We start from the raw sequence: 18,153 nt of genomic DNA, 5'->3' as shown, positions 1-18,153 counted from the left end.
TGCAGAAACTTTACCTTATTTCTCATTGCCCTCAGAAGGTCCCGTACTGAGCCTCCTTTATACGATCTGAATTTTCGAAGATCTGCCAAAGAAATTAATGTTTGTTTTGATGCTGGCAGTTGTAGTTGCTGGCCTCAAAAGAAATGTATGCTTATGAGGTGTTCATTTATTGAGTGAGACACATCACAAAATTTGAATAAATGCTGTGGTGACAAGGAAAAACTGTGCCAGAACTGAGACCCTGTCCTTACTTTCTTGTCCGTGCAAACCGGGGATAACAGAGAACTCGCTGCCGTTTTGACAAGACACCATTTGTTACCTGTCTGAAGAGGAACAGTGATGTGCTCCCTCCAGTCCATTTTCACCACCTCTCTTCCTCCTCTTTCTAACTGCTTGACTATTGGACCATCTAAAGCTTCTTTCTCTATCCGGTCACTGACGTCCTGGAAGAGACACTCCAGTTATTTTCAGTTGCATTCCTAAGCATTTCCCAGTTATTTCAAATTACAGCTTCTGGCCTCCTGATAATGGAGGTGATTCTACTTTGGGACAAATACTACGCAAGGAATAATGCTTGGGATGAAGATGGTGAAATACAGTCACAGAAGACTATCTGCCAAAAGCTGTATTTCTTTTTAATCACTGAATAGAAAAGACTGGAAAGAACCTCAAGTCCTCACCCAGTTCCCACCCCACGCTTAATACACACATTCACCACAGCAGTCTACTCTCTTCCTAAAAACTGGCTTGGCAACATATTATCCTGCACTGTGTCACCTCAAACATGCACAAAGTAGGGATGAAAACAGTGAATTCAAGATCTGATGGTTGTGACAAACCTGAAAAAACTGGAGCTGCTTTTCTAAACTCCAAAAGAATGGGTGTTTTAGCACACAGCTGGCAGACGGACGTTTCTGAGGGTCCATGTTTATCATTTGCTCTATTAAATCACGAGCCACTATGTCTTCTGCAAGGAAAAGGGTGAGCATTCAGAAGCTGCAGGGAAAGCTAATATTCTGTATGAAAATGGTTAAATTTCCTATTTCCTCCTACGCAATCCCAAGCAAGAGCTCAAATGACATCCTCACAGATACTGTAGGCAACCAACAGAAGGTTACATGGCATCAATGCAATTAGGAAGATCTTTCCTACCCTTTAAACTCTACTGTCAAGCTTGCAGGAATCCAGATTTTTCCAACTAACTGAGATGCTTTTGGAGAGGAATACTAAGAACTTCAGGAGCTTCACTGCAGGAGTACAGCTTTCACCACTGCCAAGTGGGTTTCACTGTGGGTTACAGTTTTGCCTTTTCTATGACAATTTTAGCACCCACTGGATACTCACTGAGTTCAGCAGTGATCTTTGTTTGCCTTTCTTACCGTGCCTCCCTGCATCCAACAATTCCAGGCTGTATGCACCCAGCAGAATGTTGGCTTGTCGCTGTAGAGATTTGCCAAAGGGGTGGCTGCCCTCAGATACCACATAGTAAAAGACACAGCCTGCTGAAAAGATGTCCACGGTGTACGTCTGCAAATAAGCAATAATTTATTATTTAATTAATAATAATTATTTAATTAATAGCAACAAGATTTTTCCTGTGGAGAATGTGAGTCTCATCATCAGGTGGTTATTTGCATCTGAGCACAGAATACGACTCAGAATCACATCTTGCTATTTAAGACTTGTTACTAATTGAAAGAAATGGCTACATGTAAATAAATACTTACAGACATACGTGAGAGAGAGAAGTAGAGTTTAAAAAAGGTAGTGCTAATGTACGTCAGCATGAGTGCTGGGGCATCCAGCACTGCACATCTTAAGGTCTGTGTGCAGCTGTGCAACCTGCTGGTTGTGCTGCCTTCTCGCAGGGAGGTCTGAAGGGAAGGCAAACACTTACAGGGTTCTCTTTGCAGTCTTCACTCAGCATCTCTGGGGCAATCCACCCTTCTGTTCCCGGCACCCCCGACCGTCTGCTAAAGCTGTGTCTGCCCACTGCCAGCTTCTTGCACAGGCCAAAGTCTGAGATCATCGCTTTGACTTTCCCGTGGGCATTAGGCATTGAGATGAGGATGTTATGGGGCTTCAGGTCCCTGTGCACTGTAACAGACACCTGTTGATGCACTCCAGGCAATCCCAACACAATTTGTAAATTTGCACTGTACGTTTTTCACAAGGCTGACCCACTGCTTATTTCATCAAACTGTCAATGGCACGTTTTTTAATTCCATCACAAGTCACTGTTCTGCAGACACACTTTGCATGTCTTCTCTCCAAAAAACATGCAGTGCTCTGAACAAATGGTAATGGCTACCCTAAATGCAGCAGAATTTTGAAGGCAGAACATAAGAATCAGTCTAGTGCTAGGACAGACCGTATTGTGTGCTGCTAGCACTAGGGGAAGCCAATCACTTACAGGTCAGCACCAGACCAGTTCCTTCTTCATAGTTAAGAAAATGTATCAGTCTGTACTGAAAATAAAGTCATTCTTACCAATACTGAGGGAGTGCAGGTAAGCGAGACCAGATGTCGTCTGTTGCAGGAGGGTAATAGGTTGTAAGCCATGGTGACTGAAGGCCTTTTGTTCAACATACTGTACATGACAACAGAAAAATAGAAGATAGAGCCATAAAATCACTTAATAAGTTTCTGCATAGATAATATGCAAAAAAAAAAACAAACCAAAACAAACAGGAAACTGTGGGCAGTCTAATGCTAGCTGGGGATATGCACTAGCCTTTCTGTCTGAAGGTGATGAGCTGTATAAAATCATTCAGAGTTAGAATTCTGCACAGCACTGTTTTTCCAGGAGCAAGTTTTGAGGGTCCAGATGGTAGGAGAGGGATGCCTAAAACAGAGTGATTTGCAGGAGTATCAAAGGACAACTTCTTCCCTTAGGTCAGTACAGGGTTGGAGGATACTCCTGGAGTTCTAAGAATATTCCTGTTTTAGGAACATTTAACTTTCACAGATGGCAAGAATAACTGGGACATGTGCTGCAGAAGCTAAGGGAAACTGAAGGCCTTCCAGCGAGAAGACTCAAAATCGTTTAGGTTTGCAGGAGACTCAGCACCTCCTGCAAGGTGGCGGCGCACAGCTCGATAGCGATGTACTGGAACTGCCGGTCCTTCTCCGTGCAGAAGTAGCGGATCACATTCGGGTGCTCATCCGACTCTCGCAGCAGCTGCACTTCACGGTCTGCAAAGCTGAAGCACTCGGGAAGAATTCTTTTCACTGCAACATCACGGTTATCAAACGTCCCCCTGCAGGCAGGAAAGCCACCTCAACCAATTATTAGAACAAGGCTAACGTGGACAAGGTACAAAACAAATGACAACACAGGGCATTTCACAAAGGCATACTGAAGTATTTTTCACGCTGGACGCAGATACATTTGGTCATTTAAACATATCTGAGTAGTTTTTGCTAGAGCAGAAACACCATGAAAACACACCATACAAAATACTTTAAAGTATTTTTGTTCACCATAGGTGTTGGGTTTGTTTGCTTTTTAAAAAATAATGCAATAAAAAATTGGTCTGTTAAATACTGAATGCAAGTCATTTACCTGTAAACAATTGTTCCTTCAGCTCCATGCCCCAGTACATCTTTTGGGTTAAATGAAATCTTGCCAACCATCACTCTGTTGGTATCGTCATCTAAACGAAAACAAGAAGCAGAAAGACTGCTTTAGGATGGATCAAGCCAGCCCTGTACTACTGTGCACTGTGCTGGAAGAATGCTGGAAGTAAAAAAACATTAAATTCACAACACAGATGATCAAAAGAAATGAACAGCTGCATTTTGGTACTCGTGCTCAGTAGGCAAATCCTGGTGTGTGATTCAACTCACAGTTTCAAACATACTCAGTACAAAACACCTCACGTAAGTCTGAAAAGATCATGTCTTGGACAGCAGATAAAATCTTTCTAGAAAGTTCTGTTGAATTTGCACAGTGATAATTAAAGGAAGTGGATTTAGTAGTTGTTTCCCTGCACAGCCCTCCAGAGGGACTAAAGACTGTGTAGAAAGATGAGGCAGGGGTGGCAGAGCACACTGCAGAACTCATTCCTTGACTATCATTCATACATAATTTTTATTCATATGAAACGCTTCCAGCTTAGAATATATCCTCATGCACAACAAAAATCCCTCCAGTGACAACTCTGAACGGGATGTTTCTCTAAAGCAAGTATTTCTGCTCCAAGTCAGTCGTGGACACCTGCCTGATGTTTTGCCACAGGCAGACTAAATGAGGATGATGGTCTTTTTCAGCTGTTTTATATAGAAGCACAGACATTCGCAATCAAACGCACTAGATTTACGTTACCTCCCTCTTCTTGCTCTGTAGAAAGGCAGCTCCCAACATCAGATGTGGAGATGCTGGAATATGCAGAATGGTTTGATGCTTTGGGCGACATATTTGGTGTGCTGGTAGCAGAGCTGTCTGTCTGTCCATAGGAGGTGTCCAAGAAATCTTCTGGTGGCAGATCACTGGGAGCACGGAAGGGCAGCTTCTGTTGTTGCAAGAGCTGTATCTTCTCTTCCAGCTGATGCTGCCTTTGCTGTTGCTGATGTACACTCTGAAAGAGGATCTCAGTTCATAAGTGAGAGACTGAAATTCCTTACTTAAAAGGAACGCTTCAGCTATTAGAGTAAATACATCCAAGAGACAGGGGAAAACTTTCTTATAACACTGCCAGCTAAGTAAGCTGGAGAAATAAAGGGGCTTTTCCTCATGTTCTCATCTTCATTCTCAGCTTTCACAGCAAAGCTGCGCAATCACAACAGATTGGTTAATGTGGCAAAAGCTGACTTAGGCTAACTAGGTGTCTTTTAACACCTTTATCCTGCTGCAAGTGCCAGTCAGAAAACATGACAGAGGTTCAAGTGAGCAAATGGGGAGTAAAGCCTCTGATGTTAAGACGATATCTGTGAAAAAGAGTTAACAGATGCAAAAAAACAGAATTTGTAGAATGAAAAAAAATAATCTCCAGCATTGGCACATATGGCAGTGGAAAGACTGTTCAGTCAGATATTTAGCCTTTGCAACCCCCAGCACATCTGGGAGTTAAAGTGAGGAGGGGAAAAAAAAAAGAATTACAGTATTTCCTAACTCCTGTATCTCTTCTTGGGGTTAGCTCTCAAATGCAACTGCTCCTCCCAAAGCAGAAAACCCCATCAAGACAAGTCAGCATTACCATTGGATAGGCGATGATAAATGCCACCCAGCCCACGAGTAGGAAAGTGCTGAGAATGATCGTGGCCATGTCTTTCAACATAGAGTCCACAGGAGCTTCTGGCCGAGCAACAGGCTGAGCAGGTTTCTCCTCAATATCCTTTGGAACAGCAGGAGGCACTTCTGGTGCAGAACCTTCAACGATGTCAATAACCTACGAGGCAGAGAATGGTGTTTTAGTTCAGTGTCTTCGTGGGTACTGGGACACTGACATGCTTTTTTGCTAAGCCCCTCCACGGCTTCTATTCCTCTACATTCTTTAATCATAAAGTAAGATGATTATCCTCATCACAGACCTTCTCAATAGTGACTTTATCAGAGTCAGCTGGAATCACATTTTCAGGCCTCCTAGGTAAGTTGCTTGGGAATTTCTCCAGGATCTTTGTAGGGGCAGATAAAGGAGTTTCATGGTGCCCTTAAAATAAAACACACGTGTTCAAATGTTGATGAAGACCGTAGATGGAAGATGATACACAAAACACTTGAGAAAAATCAAAGTACAAGATGAGCTTAAAACTTATTTTTTCCTCTGCTCTGCCCCTGCAGTCACAGGAATGCAGTCACTAAGAGGTCTCTACTCAAACACTGACTGTGCATTTAGTTCACGAGCTTCTCTGTGACCATAACAGGAATACACATTACAATCCCTCGTAGCTGGCTCCTTCCCAAGTTAGCTTTGCTTCGTGATCTGGCCTTGGAGCAAAGATCACATTTGAGATTTAAAATGGTTCCAAGGATGACACTGCAGAAAAAGGGAAGAAGAACTGATCCTGCACTCAACTGCAACTGCTCTTCACACTCCTTTGGCTCGTGTTAGCCAAGTACGAAGAAGAAGAATCTACTGAGCTAACATCTGCAATTAGACAGAGGAAGATTCCTCATAATGTATAGAGCAGGAAAGGGAAAAGATGGAGGGCACAAACCATTCACTGCAGAGCATAGTGGAGAAATGAGAGCTGTTCAACAAGAGCTGCTTCACATACTCTGAGAAGTGGACAGCATCACAGAAAGAAAAGGCAGCAGGTAAGGCAGCTGGAAGTTGCATTCCTGTCCCTGTCATAGAGGTCAGTTATGGCATTTACAGATTATAATCATGTATCACTTCAAGAACTGCCATTCGGTTTGCTTTTTTTTTTTGAAGCAAAATTTTTAAGTGTCCTGGAAAGTCAACTCCGAAATTTTGGAACCCGGGCCACACAAAATAGGCTGACACTTCGTTATTCTGATCGTCAATGTCTTACAGTTGTGAAATGGGGGACAGACAACACTCTGATGGCTACAGTGAGAATTAAAGTAATACTGTGCACAAGAGAACAGAAACGTGAAGGAACCGGAATGCAGCACTTATAGCAATGGGGACAATAAAGTGCCTTATACCCCTCTCTGGATGAGGGGCAAAATAAGCAATAAACAACTTTCTGATCACTCCTCGTCCACTTTACTGAATGAAGCAGATCAGATGCCTTGTAAAAAAACAACCACCAGACGTCTACTTAAAAACATCAACGCATATTTTAAGGGGCACAAAGCGCCAATTATTACTAGAACTCAGTACTTGTCTCAGTTTAGGCAGTCATGACTGAAGTACAGCAGTTGAGAACAGCTCTGAGGTTTGGAGTAGGACAGCCACCAGCAGATGGCAGTGGATCCTGCCTGAAAGGCAGACGCAGGCTAAGGGACCTCACCTATTAACAGCAAGTCGTTCCAATAGCTGAGTTTGTTCTTTCCTTTCAGTCTGCCTGAGAACTTTAAATCTGTACTGGGAGTGATGACACATTCGCCATTGTCTTCAATTGTGACTCCTTCTGTTTTTGGACCCTCTAATAAGGGTATGGCACTGCCACGGGGCTAGAAAGAGAGATTATCATTACAATTAATAATGCAGTGAATCTCCAGAATATTTCAGCAGGCAAACAAATTAAAGAATGGAGGGTCAGAATTGGTGGGAAAGCGAAAACTGGCCACAAAGTCACCGTGAGCAAACACTGCCCCTTATGCCCTCAGCAAATGCTTCAGCAGCCTTGGACATTAGACCTTCTAAGCTACACGTTGCCTAGGAGATGAGATTATTCTCTTTTTAGAAAAGTGAAACAGGAGCCTTATCTGCTGTTTGGACAGCCATTGTGAGCAGCTTCCTATCAAGAGGGAGTAATTTTGATGAAGAAAAACATCAACAATTTTAACAGTAACCACAATGCACCAATACTACACAGCAGCCCCTGGTTCACTCCTGCCCGACTCCTGGCACACGACCTAATGACTACAGTCACATCTCTGCAGCATCTGAACTTATTTTGGAAAGACAGCCATGCATTCTAACACCTATTACCATTGTTTCATTAAATATTCAATTTGCCATGTATTTACCGATTCAAATTTGCAATTTAAAACCTAATTTCTGCAAACATACAACCATCAGTATTATTTTTTATTTTAATAAGGAGCCCTTTTCAATACTGGAACAAACTTCATCAGTTCACATGATCTTCCATTACAGGACAGAATGGTTCTTGCAGAACCATTTTATGTAGGAACGTGCATCATGCCTTAATGGAAGCAATCTCAGAATTCCAGATGCATTCAAAATATCTTTGTTTTAGACATATGGAGGCTATTTCTCATTTAAAATGAGAAAAATGCACTTTAAAATACTTCTGTACATTTTGTTGAAATTATGCTCTAGTGTCTTTCTACTCAAAGCACTGAATTTCAACTTTAATTAGTTTTTTTACATCCTAGAGCAATACTAATTCTGCAAAGGCAATTTCCAGCAGGTGCCATTCATCTCTGGCAGCTCTCAACTTACCACGACCGTTACTCCTTCGTGCACCATCGATGGCGATGCATACAAACTCGTGGAGTATTTCCCTACATAAAGAGTTGGTCTGGAAAGAAAGTAGTATGTAAAAATGAAATAGACAGATGGATGTTTTACCATGTTAGCTAAAGCCTAATTCACAACCAATGCATCCGTTTCCAAAATCATCAATATTTACTTCTTGAAAACCCCGGATTCATAGACAGAAGTGCTGTGATCAACCCATTTTACTTATGAAAGTTGTCATAATTATTCATTTCTTATTTGTGATAATTACTGAAATCGATATTTGCCAAATGCTCAGCATCTAAACAAAAGGCTCCACATCCAAAAATATTAAGTCAACATTAAACATCTGATAAAAATAAGGAACACATTTACTAAGTAGATGATTTTTTGTGTATCTCTGCCTTTACACAGTAAAAGATCAAATATGAAAGACAATCACTGCTGGAGAGCGAGGGCCGCTGTCAAAACCTGACTGATAGATAATGAGAACAACAGGAATACTCATGCTCACGTTAATTTGCTCTTGGTCTCTGTTTCCTTTGGAAAAGGATATTTCCACTTGGTAATGTGTCCGACCTCCCCAGACATGAATGTCAAGTATCGCAGAGTTTCTATCCCCACATTTGTGTGCATAACTTTCCGCAATCCTTCACGTTGCCAGATGTAAAAAGCTACCACAGGAGAAGCGTAATTCTGAATCCACAGCACGTCCCCAGACTCACTGTCTACAGTCACCACCAGTCCATCTCCATTAGACACAAAGTGGGACATTTCTACAATATACAAATGTATAGGAGATTATCTGGATTGCTGCTTACATGCAATTTCAGTAATACATATTAACAAGCCTCGCATAACTGTGGAGTTCACTGCATCTTGGAAATGAAAAGCTGTCAAACATACACTGATAAAAGCTTGGTTCAGTCAGACAGCAGGAAAAGCAGGTTTAGCTCACCTCAGCATGTACAACAGCGAGTCTTGTAGACCTCACCGCTAAACCTGCCGATTAACTAACACACAGATCATGTCTTCAGCATATGCCGAAAGGGGAGCCTTCATGGGTGAGAAGCGACTGAGAAGTCTCTTACTGAATGACTGAAAGCTCTGCCATCCTTTGTTCAGTGTCAGGATTCTGAAGACAGCCCTGCAGAGCTGCTCTGTTATTGAGAGCAAACAGGCAGTCCTTGCAGACTCCAATTTGATTAACCTCAATGTAAACTCGACTGTGGAAGACAAACTAACTGTAAGTGTCCCACACGCTGGGCAAAAACAACAGAGTTGTTCAGTGGCTGTGCATCGCAGTTCAGGTTTGCTTCCTCTCCTGCCATTTCCCACTGCATTCTAAGAGTCAAAGGTTGCTCTGACCTGAAACTAACAGGCTTGAGACATTAAGCCAAAGGCTAAAAACTGATAGATATGAATTCCAAAATTTAGTCAACTTATTCATTATGGAAAAAAAAATAGGTTTGCCTGTATACATTGCCTGTGGCCAATATCTGAAAAAGAAAAGACTGCAATTAAATTCTTACTATATTTTACGTCTTCATCAGGCATAGTAGCTGCATAATCAAAATAGGTGGCATTCCATCTCAGCTCCTTCTTCTTGGTGTCATACATTGTGATTGTGTACTCTGTTAAAAAATACACAGTCTGTGAAGCAAAAAAGCCTCTGGAGCACAGCAGCCATCATTGCAAATGCAAGACACAGCTCAGAACACCACACGCTGCTCACTGTGTTCTGCATTTCATTTTCCCCACACTCCTAATAAAGAACCATAAAGTCACATGGCTGAAGACAACACCTGATCCATGCACACACTCATGTCAGTCTAAAATCAAAAATGATAGTATCATCTAAAATTGTAATTTACAGGTGTTATTTCAAGATGTAAACTTCAAAACATGATCACAAGTCATTTGTTATCATACTAGTCTTCAAAAATTGCAACAAAAACAAGGAAAAATTCTATTCTACGCTGCAGAAAAGAGCAGCATCTGACCTGTTCTCCCAAGATACAGCAGGGATGTTGATGGACAAAGACTTTCTGCAAACGAAGAAGTCAAGGTTTGCTGTTTCTCCCCAGTCATGAGGTCAATCACATACCAAATATCCTGCTTCTTGCCTGAAATCACAATTTAAGTGTTACTCTTCAGTTGGAAAATTGCACTTCTGTTAAGTTTTTCATCCTTTTTTCTTTAGGAGGCTCATGAGCTCAGAATGAATGAGCATTTAAATAAAACGGTGTCTTTCAGTCTGGCTTCAGTTCAGCTTTTAGAGCTGATGGCCAATTCCAAACACTGACATCAGCAACTGAATTCAGTATTCAGAAAGGTAAGTACAACTGGCCATGTAATTCCTAAGATAATTCTCAGTGCAAAAAGCCCTCTGAGCTGGCAGAGGACGCTGAGGTGCTATGGTGGAAGGACAGCAGATGAAAGAAATGATGAGGGACCACACGTTCCAAATTGATCAAGGACTGTAATCCTATTAAGACACAAGAACAACAACAACAAGTAGTTCTTCAACTTTAACACACACGTCTAGCTTAGAAGCTCAGATGGACATTCTTCACCCTTTTAATGGAGCAATATAAAGTGGAGAGCCAGAAGCAGGCACTGGATCTTCAAATTAAAAAGCAACACTAAGTTCATCCTGATCCTTCACACATCTACTGCTGTCATACACAAACTGTCCTTCCTCCTCCCTTCCTCATCCCAAATCCACCTGCAGTTAGAATGACACAGGCCAAGTCAGACACAAAATTGTTATTATATACAAGTGACCTGACTGTATCTTGGGTAGTGGAATGTGTCCAACCCTGTTGCAGTAAGATTCCTAATGCAATCACTGTACTATAAACAATCAATAACATTTGTAAACATAAGACTCTAAGCAGAAATCCCTTTTTGTTGTGAGAGCACCTATAGAAGTGAGAAAAACAAACAAAGAAACCCAACCATATCGGCTGCTCACTGCTCAGAGCAGCTGTTCTCTCCCTCAGGAAAAGTTGTTTTTTCAATTTTCAGCAATTCAATTTATATCAAATCAATTTTCTGTCATCAGAAACATTTGTGAAAAACTACAATTAATACCCAGAGTCAAACATTCCCATGTAGTCTGCCTGGGACTTCATGGTTGCTGAGCATGTTACAATCTTAACAAAGCTTTAACTTGAGCTCACCCATGTAAAGGATCCCATCTGAACTGCGGCAGGGAGATGCCTGCACTAACTCTGGGATGGTAAATGGAAGTTTCTGGGGAAGAGAAAAACAATAAAAGTTTCTTTACATTGCTGTGATAAGTCTTTGCTCTTGTTCATAGAAAAGAGCAGCCAGAAAACTTTGGAAATCTCAAATGACACTTTTTAATTATTTGCTTGTATTATTGCAGTGATATCCCAAAAGTTCAGGTCAAGGCCCTCCTCTGAAAACTCACAACAGCCAGAGGCCTGGCTCAGCGACTTACAGCAGGAGAAGTGCATGAAGAGACCACCTGCAGCAGAGGGATTTGGAGGCAAAGGCTCTTTTTAAGGCCTACCATCAGCACTCAGCAGCTGTCTAGCTTTCAGCACACTGCCTAATTGCCTCACATGTAAGGGGTGTGAGATGTTTCTACAGTAACAACTGTACAGTAACAACTACAGTAACAACTGTAAAGGCTAGATAACTTCATCCAGGTGAAACTGTCATCAGGGTGAGGCAGTAATCTCTGACCAGAGAGTTCCAGAGATACTGCCAAGGCTGCACTGCAGGCAGAAGATGGGTGAAGATTCTTATTGTTAACAGACTTTTATAAGGATGGGGCTACAAGAGTAATGGACAAGCTACACTAATAACAAAGATCGGTCCTTTTTTACTTATGAAACTTGTAACAACAGTGATTCCAAATAGAAGTTTGATTACTTCAGCTCAAGAAGGGAGATTAACAGAACAAAGGAAACTTTGTTAAGATGCTTCCTGGATTCGCCCAGGAAAAGAATCAGGGCTCATTCTGCAAGTTATGATTTGGCTGTGCTATGGGGAACAAGAGTGGTGAGTAAATACTAAAGTATTTAAGAGTATTTAAATTCTTAGAGGAAATTGTATCAGCTTTCAGAGAAAGGAAAACTCTGGAAAGCCAAACATTTTATGAGTTTCATCACAAGATTTAAAAATAAAAGCCCAGCCCAAGGTTTGCTAACATCTGTGGGTCACACAGATTGGTGAGTGTCTGAAAGGGTCAGCATTTTTGTCTGCTTACTAAAACTAAGACATCTTCTACAGCTGTCAGCAAAGAACATACATTAATCCTATCTGCTGGATGGTTCTAGAAAATTAAGTATGAAGGTGAAAGAGTTGTACCCAGTTTGTATCACTTTGGGCACACCTTTCCCATCTGGCTGTAAAGAGATGGCCTGTTATTTGGATTACAGACATGTAAATTGTCACCATCATGACGTCAGCCAGTTTCAATAAAACAGGACGAGTGGACAAACAAACATGTCTGCTGTTGATATTTTCAAGTGACGGTGATTTCCTGGCGGTCACAAGGTGGGAACGTTCCATTCTCAGAAAGCATGGTACTGCTCAGCAAAAGCAACAGCAAAAGAACGTGAGAGCACCATCAGTCCAAAAACTCGCACGTATGACAGACGTTTGGCTTTGCTGTGATCCAGGTTTTCCAAAAGACTGGTACAACTCCACTGAACAATAAAAAGCAGCGCTGCTGAGGAAGCAGAAAGTTCCTTCAGAGACTGATGTTTGTGTGAGTCTGACTGGCACTGGTCTGAGAACTGTGAGAGAATCTCCAAAGGACACACTTACAGTCAGGCCTTCGTTATTCTTGCCACCAAGCGTATACAAACTGCCATCGTTTGGGTCTGGAAGAAATGCTGGCCTAGGATTTAAGCAGCAATTAAAAATGATTAAAAAAAGAAGTACTGTGCTTCTCAGAGAACAGGAAAGCAACTGTGGTCAATGCCAGCTTTCCAGAGAAGTTCATCTAACTCCTTCTAACACTGTATGTTTTGACTTCGTATTACCTAATCAAACAAAACCAGGGAGCATAAAGGATAAGGAACAGCTGTCAGAACTCAGTAACTTTAAGAGGGAAATGAAAGTCCTCACCCAAATAGCAAACCTCTCCCCTCTCCCCCCCCCAAAAAAAAACAACCCAAAAGAGCAAACTCAAAAACAAAACCACACACACATAAAAAGGATTTTACCACACACTACAGAGACATAAAATTAAAGACATAAAATCAAATTTTCTAGCGCAACGTGACGGCTGTGCTGGAGGAATGAGTGAAGCAGCAGTGCGAGGGTTTCATCTGAAGATTCTGGTAGCAGCTGTGGTTTGGGTTTCCAGTGCTTCACTATTTTTAGTCTTTTATTTGGAGAGATTAAGTGCAAAACCCAGAGATCACTCGCTGTCTGTCTCTATCACTTTCAAAGCTGCTCAGTAAGACTCTGGCAGTGATCACACGTAATTGCTAAACCTGATCAAAGACTTGAGAGAGAACAATCTACAGACAGGAGGTTTCATCTTAGTGTTATGAGAACTGTATGCTGCTAATTACATTCTTTCAGCATCAGCTCTTTCAACAACTTAAAGTTCACATGCACAAGGTATGACACCAAGAACGCACAGGATTTTGTTTCAAAATAAACCCAACCTCAACATGCCACAAGCAATAAATGACAGAAAAGAAACAGACTTACTCTTCCACATGTATTGGCACCTGCAGGACAGGATCTGCACAAACAGAAGAAAGAAAAGTCGTAATGCTGGCTATTTGGTTCCTTCAACTCTGCTGCTTTTCAAATGGCTGATGCACTGAGTTTGCAAGGAGCACCCCAGCAGCCTCAGTGAGGTTGTAACCTGGTTGTAACCACATTTGTAAAATGGGAAAGTGCCCAGAAGTGTTTACAGCTTCTGAAGTTCTTTGCTTACTTTTATCCACACCACTCCCCAGCTACCGATGGAAGGAAACGCAGATGAGACAGCAGTTCTCTGCCGTACTTTGAGCTTTCTTATTTCACTCCTGGCTGGAGCACAGTCTGTTAGAACTGCTTGCATAAATACTCACAAGAGCTCTTGCTGTCAGCAACGTGTGATTTCTGGGCACGGGCTGCCCAGGAGGCAGCTCACCATAATTTGCAGCAACTGCTGTCATTACACAGCCTTCAGCAACCTATTTTACTTAAACACAAGCTACAGTTAGCAGAGAGGCTGTGCATACTGTGCAGTCCCTCCCCACATCCCAACCAATGCCCTCTGGTGCTGGAGGACACACACCTCAGCAGTGCATGTGGACTTTGGGCCATTTCCCCAATCCTACAGTGGGCCCCAAAAGAGGCAGAAGAAACAGCCTGCTCACATCAGCTGTACCCAAGCCTCATGCATAGGGCAGCAAAAAGCTGAAACAATCCAGCTGGTACCATCACCAACCCCAGGCCCTGATATCTATTCACACAACCTATCTTGAACAGTTTTTCTTTCAATAAAGAATTATTACTGCTATCACTGTTTACTGATGTAAGATGGGAATGATATGCAAGTGTACAGCTCCAAATCACATCAAGAAATCCACTTAATTTATTGAAAACAGAAGCAAACATCAAAAGTCCTTACAAACAACTACCAACATTCAGACAGAGAAGCTGAGGGGTTTATCATCCTGCATCTACCCTACAGATCACACTACTCCACTGATCTACATCACGCAATTCATTACTAGCCCTTGCAGGAAGAAACAGTTTTCAGGGTATGCTGGAGGATCCAAACTTACAGCTGATCATATGCCAATTATTTCTCTGTGTTTGCTTCAAGCATTCCACAAGCTTTAGGATATCTAATGCAATGCAAATGTTGACTTGCATCATCTCTCCTCTACTAAAGAAATGCAAGAAAGAAAAAGCATTAGATGACTATTACATAAAGGGGCTCAGCTCTGGAGATGAGCCCAGTCCAAAGTACCCAAAGCAAGCACCAATGAGTCCAGCTGAAATGAGCTGAAGTGAGAAAGACACGTTAACGACCACAGGGTAGGGGTTTCGTAACCATAAGTGCTTCATGGGAAGTTAAATCCTCTGCTTCCTGAAAGAAACAGCACCATACATCAGCAGAAAACGGCACCTGCCTCAGTTAGGGTAACATCTAATGCCAGTGCTGCAGATGCTGCAAAAGGTAAAAAGCCAAATGAACTTTGCAAGTCTCTCGATGAACTGATTACACAGAGAATGTCTCGCTTGGAAAAAGTAACCCACTGCCTGTGGTGAGGATGACAACAGTCGTCACCAACTGTGCCTCCCAACTTTGTCTATCGCCAGCGATCACTCACGATAACAAAGCTGCACAACTTGTTTCTGAAGTGATAACTGGCTACGTGTGCACTCTGCAAGTACAGAAATGCAGACTGCTATATACACTGCCCTCCAGTCAGCCTAGGCGAAGCGAAAGAAGATAGCTTATTGTCAGTCACAACAATTTCACCAACAAATGCGTTCTATGTGATCACAAGAGAAATCCACAGATGTCTTTTCAGCTTCTGCAGCGAGCTTTCCCAAAACACTCCTGTGTATCAGAATACATGAAATAAAGGCTTCCAAGCTGCTCAATGAGTGCCCATACGGAAGCATCACGCTCACTTTAGTCCTTACATTTTTCTTCTCTAGTATCATGTTTTCACTATCAAGAATGGTGCTTCATCAGAAGTGGAATAAAATTGAAATCTTCCTTTTTGTTTTCTCAGTAACTGAAACTGAATGTAGTAGCAATGATAAAGTGTAGATGGAACAGATTAAGCCACTGCTACGAAGCAGCAGAACAATTCTGCAGTATTTACTGGCACAGGACTCAGAACACTGATGACTCTTGAGGCTCCCTGCAACATTTAAGTGCTGTATATGAACTGCTGGAAAGCATTTTGTATCCAGGCACGCAGTCTTGATTCATTTCCACTGAAGGGACAATTTGCAATGAATGAGCACAGATGGAGGAAGTTTTTTCTCTGAAGTTACTGAAATTTTCACTACTGGCATTTTCCACCTGGAAAGGCTCACTGGAAAGACACCTCCCTACAGCCCCAGCTATAGGGGTGATGTACATTTTCTCACTTTCTTCACACTTACATTGTTTTGAAGTTGGGGTGGGGGCCTACAGAGACACTGAGGAGTTCATGTCTGTCCTCGTGTTCACCTTCATGTGGTCTGGGACTTATTCCACTTTTATTTCAAAGTTTGTTTTGAAATAAGATTTCACTCAGAGATAAAAGAAACTTGTGAATTTACTTTTTGTCAGGTCCTGCAATTAGCTTTCATCCACCTGAATACCAACTGGTGAAAAGCCACAGTGAATCATCTTTGAACTGAGCTCATCTTCTGCTCCACACTGAGTCAAATGGAAGACACTCTTGCAGAACTCAGAGGCCTTCTTTTCTCTTCAGCAGCTCAGCAATCGAGAGTTAACATGCTGAGACTGGAATCACATATCCTGCTTTCCAAATCTCCCTCAACGACTGCACCCTGTAATTATGTAACTCATTCTAATTGCCCCGATCTGTTCCAATACCAACAAACGATAACAGCCACTCAACAAGGTGGCAAGTATTCAACATGAGAACAAAAACTTCACAGAGAAAATGTGATAAAACTGATTAAATCCATCTGCCCCTCCCTACAGTTTCACTCCCTGTACAAAAGGAAAACCGAATTTCTTGCAATATCCTACATAAATCATTTGGCACAACTTGCCCCAAAGCTTTCAGTTTCCCAACAAAAAGTCATCAAAACCAAAATGAAGTATGGAACCATGAGGCAGCAAGCAAGACACCATCCTGCACATGTTCCAGCGCTCAATGAAAGACTGACATTTCTATAGATACTTCCACGGTTTTCCAATTGTTTTTTCCTGCAGACTCCACTAAGGCTGAGCACATGAACCACTCCGGCATTGACATCCTACCAACACACCCTAAGTTTGGCATTCAGACCTGGTAATGCACACATGTGTAAACAAACACATGCATTTGTGAAATTACTGCCACGCAGTACTCAGCAAATTCATTTAGCAGATTAACACCCCCCAAGCACAGGAAGTTCAAGGGCACGCAAAGAATAACAGCACTGTTAAGATGGCTGGTACCTTTTTCTGTGTCATTATGAAACTACCAAGTCATTATTTGCTAAGAATTGAAAGGCTTCGATTTTAAATTGTTAGACTGAAAAAAACAGACTCAAAAAAAGCAAAAGGACTGGTTCTAAATTGTAAAGATTTATTCTAGAGCTCTGTGTTCAAAAGCAAAGCAGTTACTGGAAACTTGTTGGTGTCATTTATGTCAGAGACGTTTTGGCAATTACTGGGCTCAGCTATACTCCACTGAACTGAACATTCTGACCTGGGCAGGTAGATGCCCCTATAAAATTGTGGTTGCATTATGACCAGAAATTATTTGTGCCTATATTACTCGCTTGCAATTCCAACCATATTTTGCATACATATGTGGAAAAAAGCCATAGATACAATTTTTGAAACCACAACACGAAACAACGGCCCTTTGACTTTGTTCCATATTTCACAAACGTGATCAAGTCAAAATCTGCCCCTCACCCAGGTCAAGAACAAGCCTTTTTTAATGCACAAGACAGAGCAGCACATCTTCATCGCTGTGATGTGCCTTAGATAGAACATGCAAAACCAATAACTGAAAAAGGAGAAGTGGAAGATTCTGAAATAGCAAGCAAGTAAACTCCTGCCCACTGGAATGAGCCAGAGGAAACGATTTCCTGACCTGAGGCCCTTCCATAGCATTTGGGCTAACGGGCCAATTTAAAATCGTGTCATCTCTGCTTGCTGTTGCAATTACAGAAAATGAGGTTAGAGATAGTAACCCACCATCCTCTGAAATGTGATAGAAAGAGAACCGTCCTACAATCGTTCTGACAGTCACTATTAGTCAGCAGTCACGCACAGAGTATTTCTTCCCAGCTGGGAATAAGCACTTCTAATAGAGAGGACCTACAGATCTCAGAGCAGTCCTTTAAAATTTACATATCGGATATCATCAATAGATAAAGGTTTTATATCTCTGTCTTACTGTGACCAGTCCAC

General features: G+C 41.8%; 1 protein-coding gene across 3 annotated transcripts in view; it reads right to left on the bottom strand.

The window, feature by feature from the left end:
- The window catches only part of ERN1 (endoplasmic reticulum to nucleus signaling 1), a 31,348-nt gene that overhangs the window by 1,819 nt on the left and 11,376 nt on the right, over positions 1-18,153 (bottom strand). For 2 of the 3 annotated variants that reach the window (XM_052688362.1, XM_052688361.1), the window contains 19 exons: positions 13,764-13,797; positions 12,867-12,939; positions 11,246-11,318; positions 10,064-10,186; positions 9,593-9,694; positions 8,575-8,836; positions 8,043-8,121; positions 6,922-7,084; positions 5,533-5,651; positions 5,199-5,390; positions 4,328-4,580; positions 3,566-3,656; positions 3,071-3,260; positions 2,491-2,590; positions 1,898-2,097; positions 1,380-1,527; positions 840-967; positions 320-443; positions 15-82 (listed from right to left, as the gene is read on the bottom strand). In XM_052688362.1, the coding sequence (XP_052544322.1) occupies positions 15-82; positions 320-443; positions 840-967; positions 1,380-1,527; positions 1,898-2,097; positions 2,491-2,590; positions 3,071-3,260; positions 3,566-3,656; positions 4,328-4,580; positions 5,199-5,390; positions 5,533-5,651; positions 6,922-7,084; positions 8,043-8,121; positions 8,575-8,836; positions 9,593-9,694; positions 10,064-10,186; positions 11,246-11,249 (2,346 nt within the window). In that variant the 5' untranslated portion in view covers positions 11,250-11,318; positions 12,867-12,939; positions 13,764-13,797. The remainder of the gene's footprint in view (positions 1-14; positions 83-319; positions 444-839; positions 968-1,379; positions 1,528-1,897; positions 2,098-2,490; positions 2,591-3,070; positions 3,261-3,565; positions 3,657-4,327; positions 4,581-5,198; positions 5,391-5,532; positions 5,652-6,921; positions 7,085-8,042; positions 8,122-8,574; positions 8,837-9,592; positions 9,695-10,063; positions 10,187-11,245; positions 11,319-12,866; positions 12,940-13,763; positions 13,798-18,153) is intronic. The other variant, XM_052688363.1, reaches the window with a different exon arrangement.

Source organism: Tympanuchus pallidicinctus, unplaced genomic scaffold (assembly GCF_026119805.1).
Source record: "Tympanuchus pallidicinctus isolate F22 unplaced genomic scaffold, pur_lepc_1.0 scaffold23, whole genome shotgun sequence".
NCBI classification, from domain to species: domain Eukaryota; kingdom Metazoa; phylum Chordata; class Aves; order Galliformes; family Phasianidae; genus Tympanuchus; species Tympanuchus pallidicinctus.
This window is presented reverse-complemented; position numbering and strand designations above follow the sequence as displayed.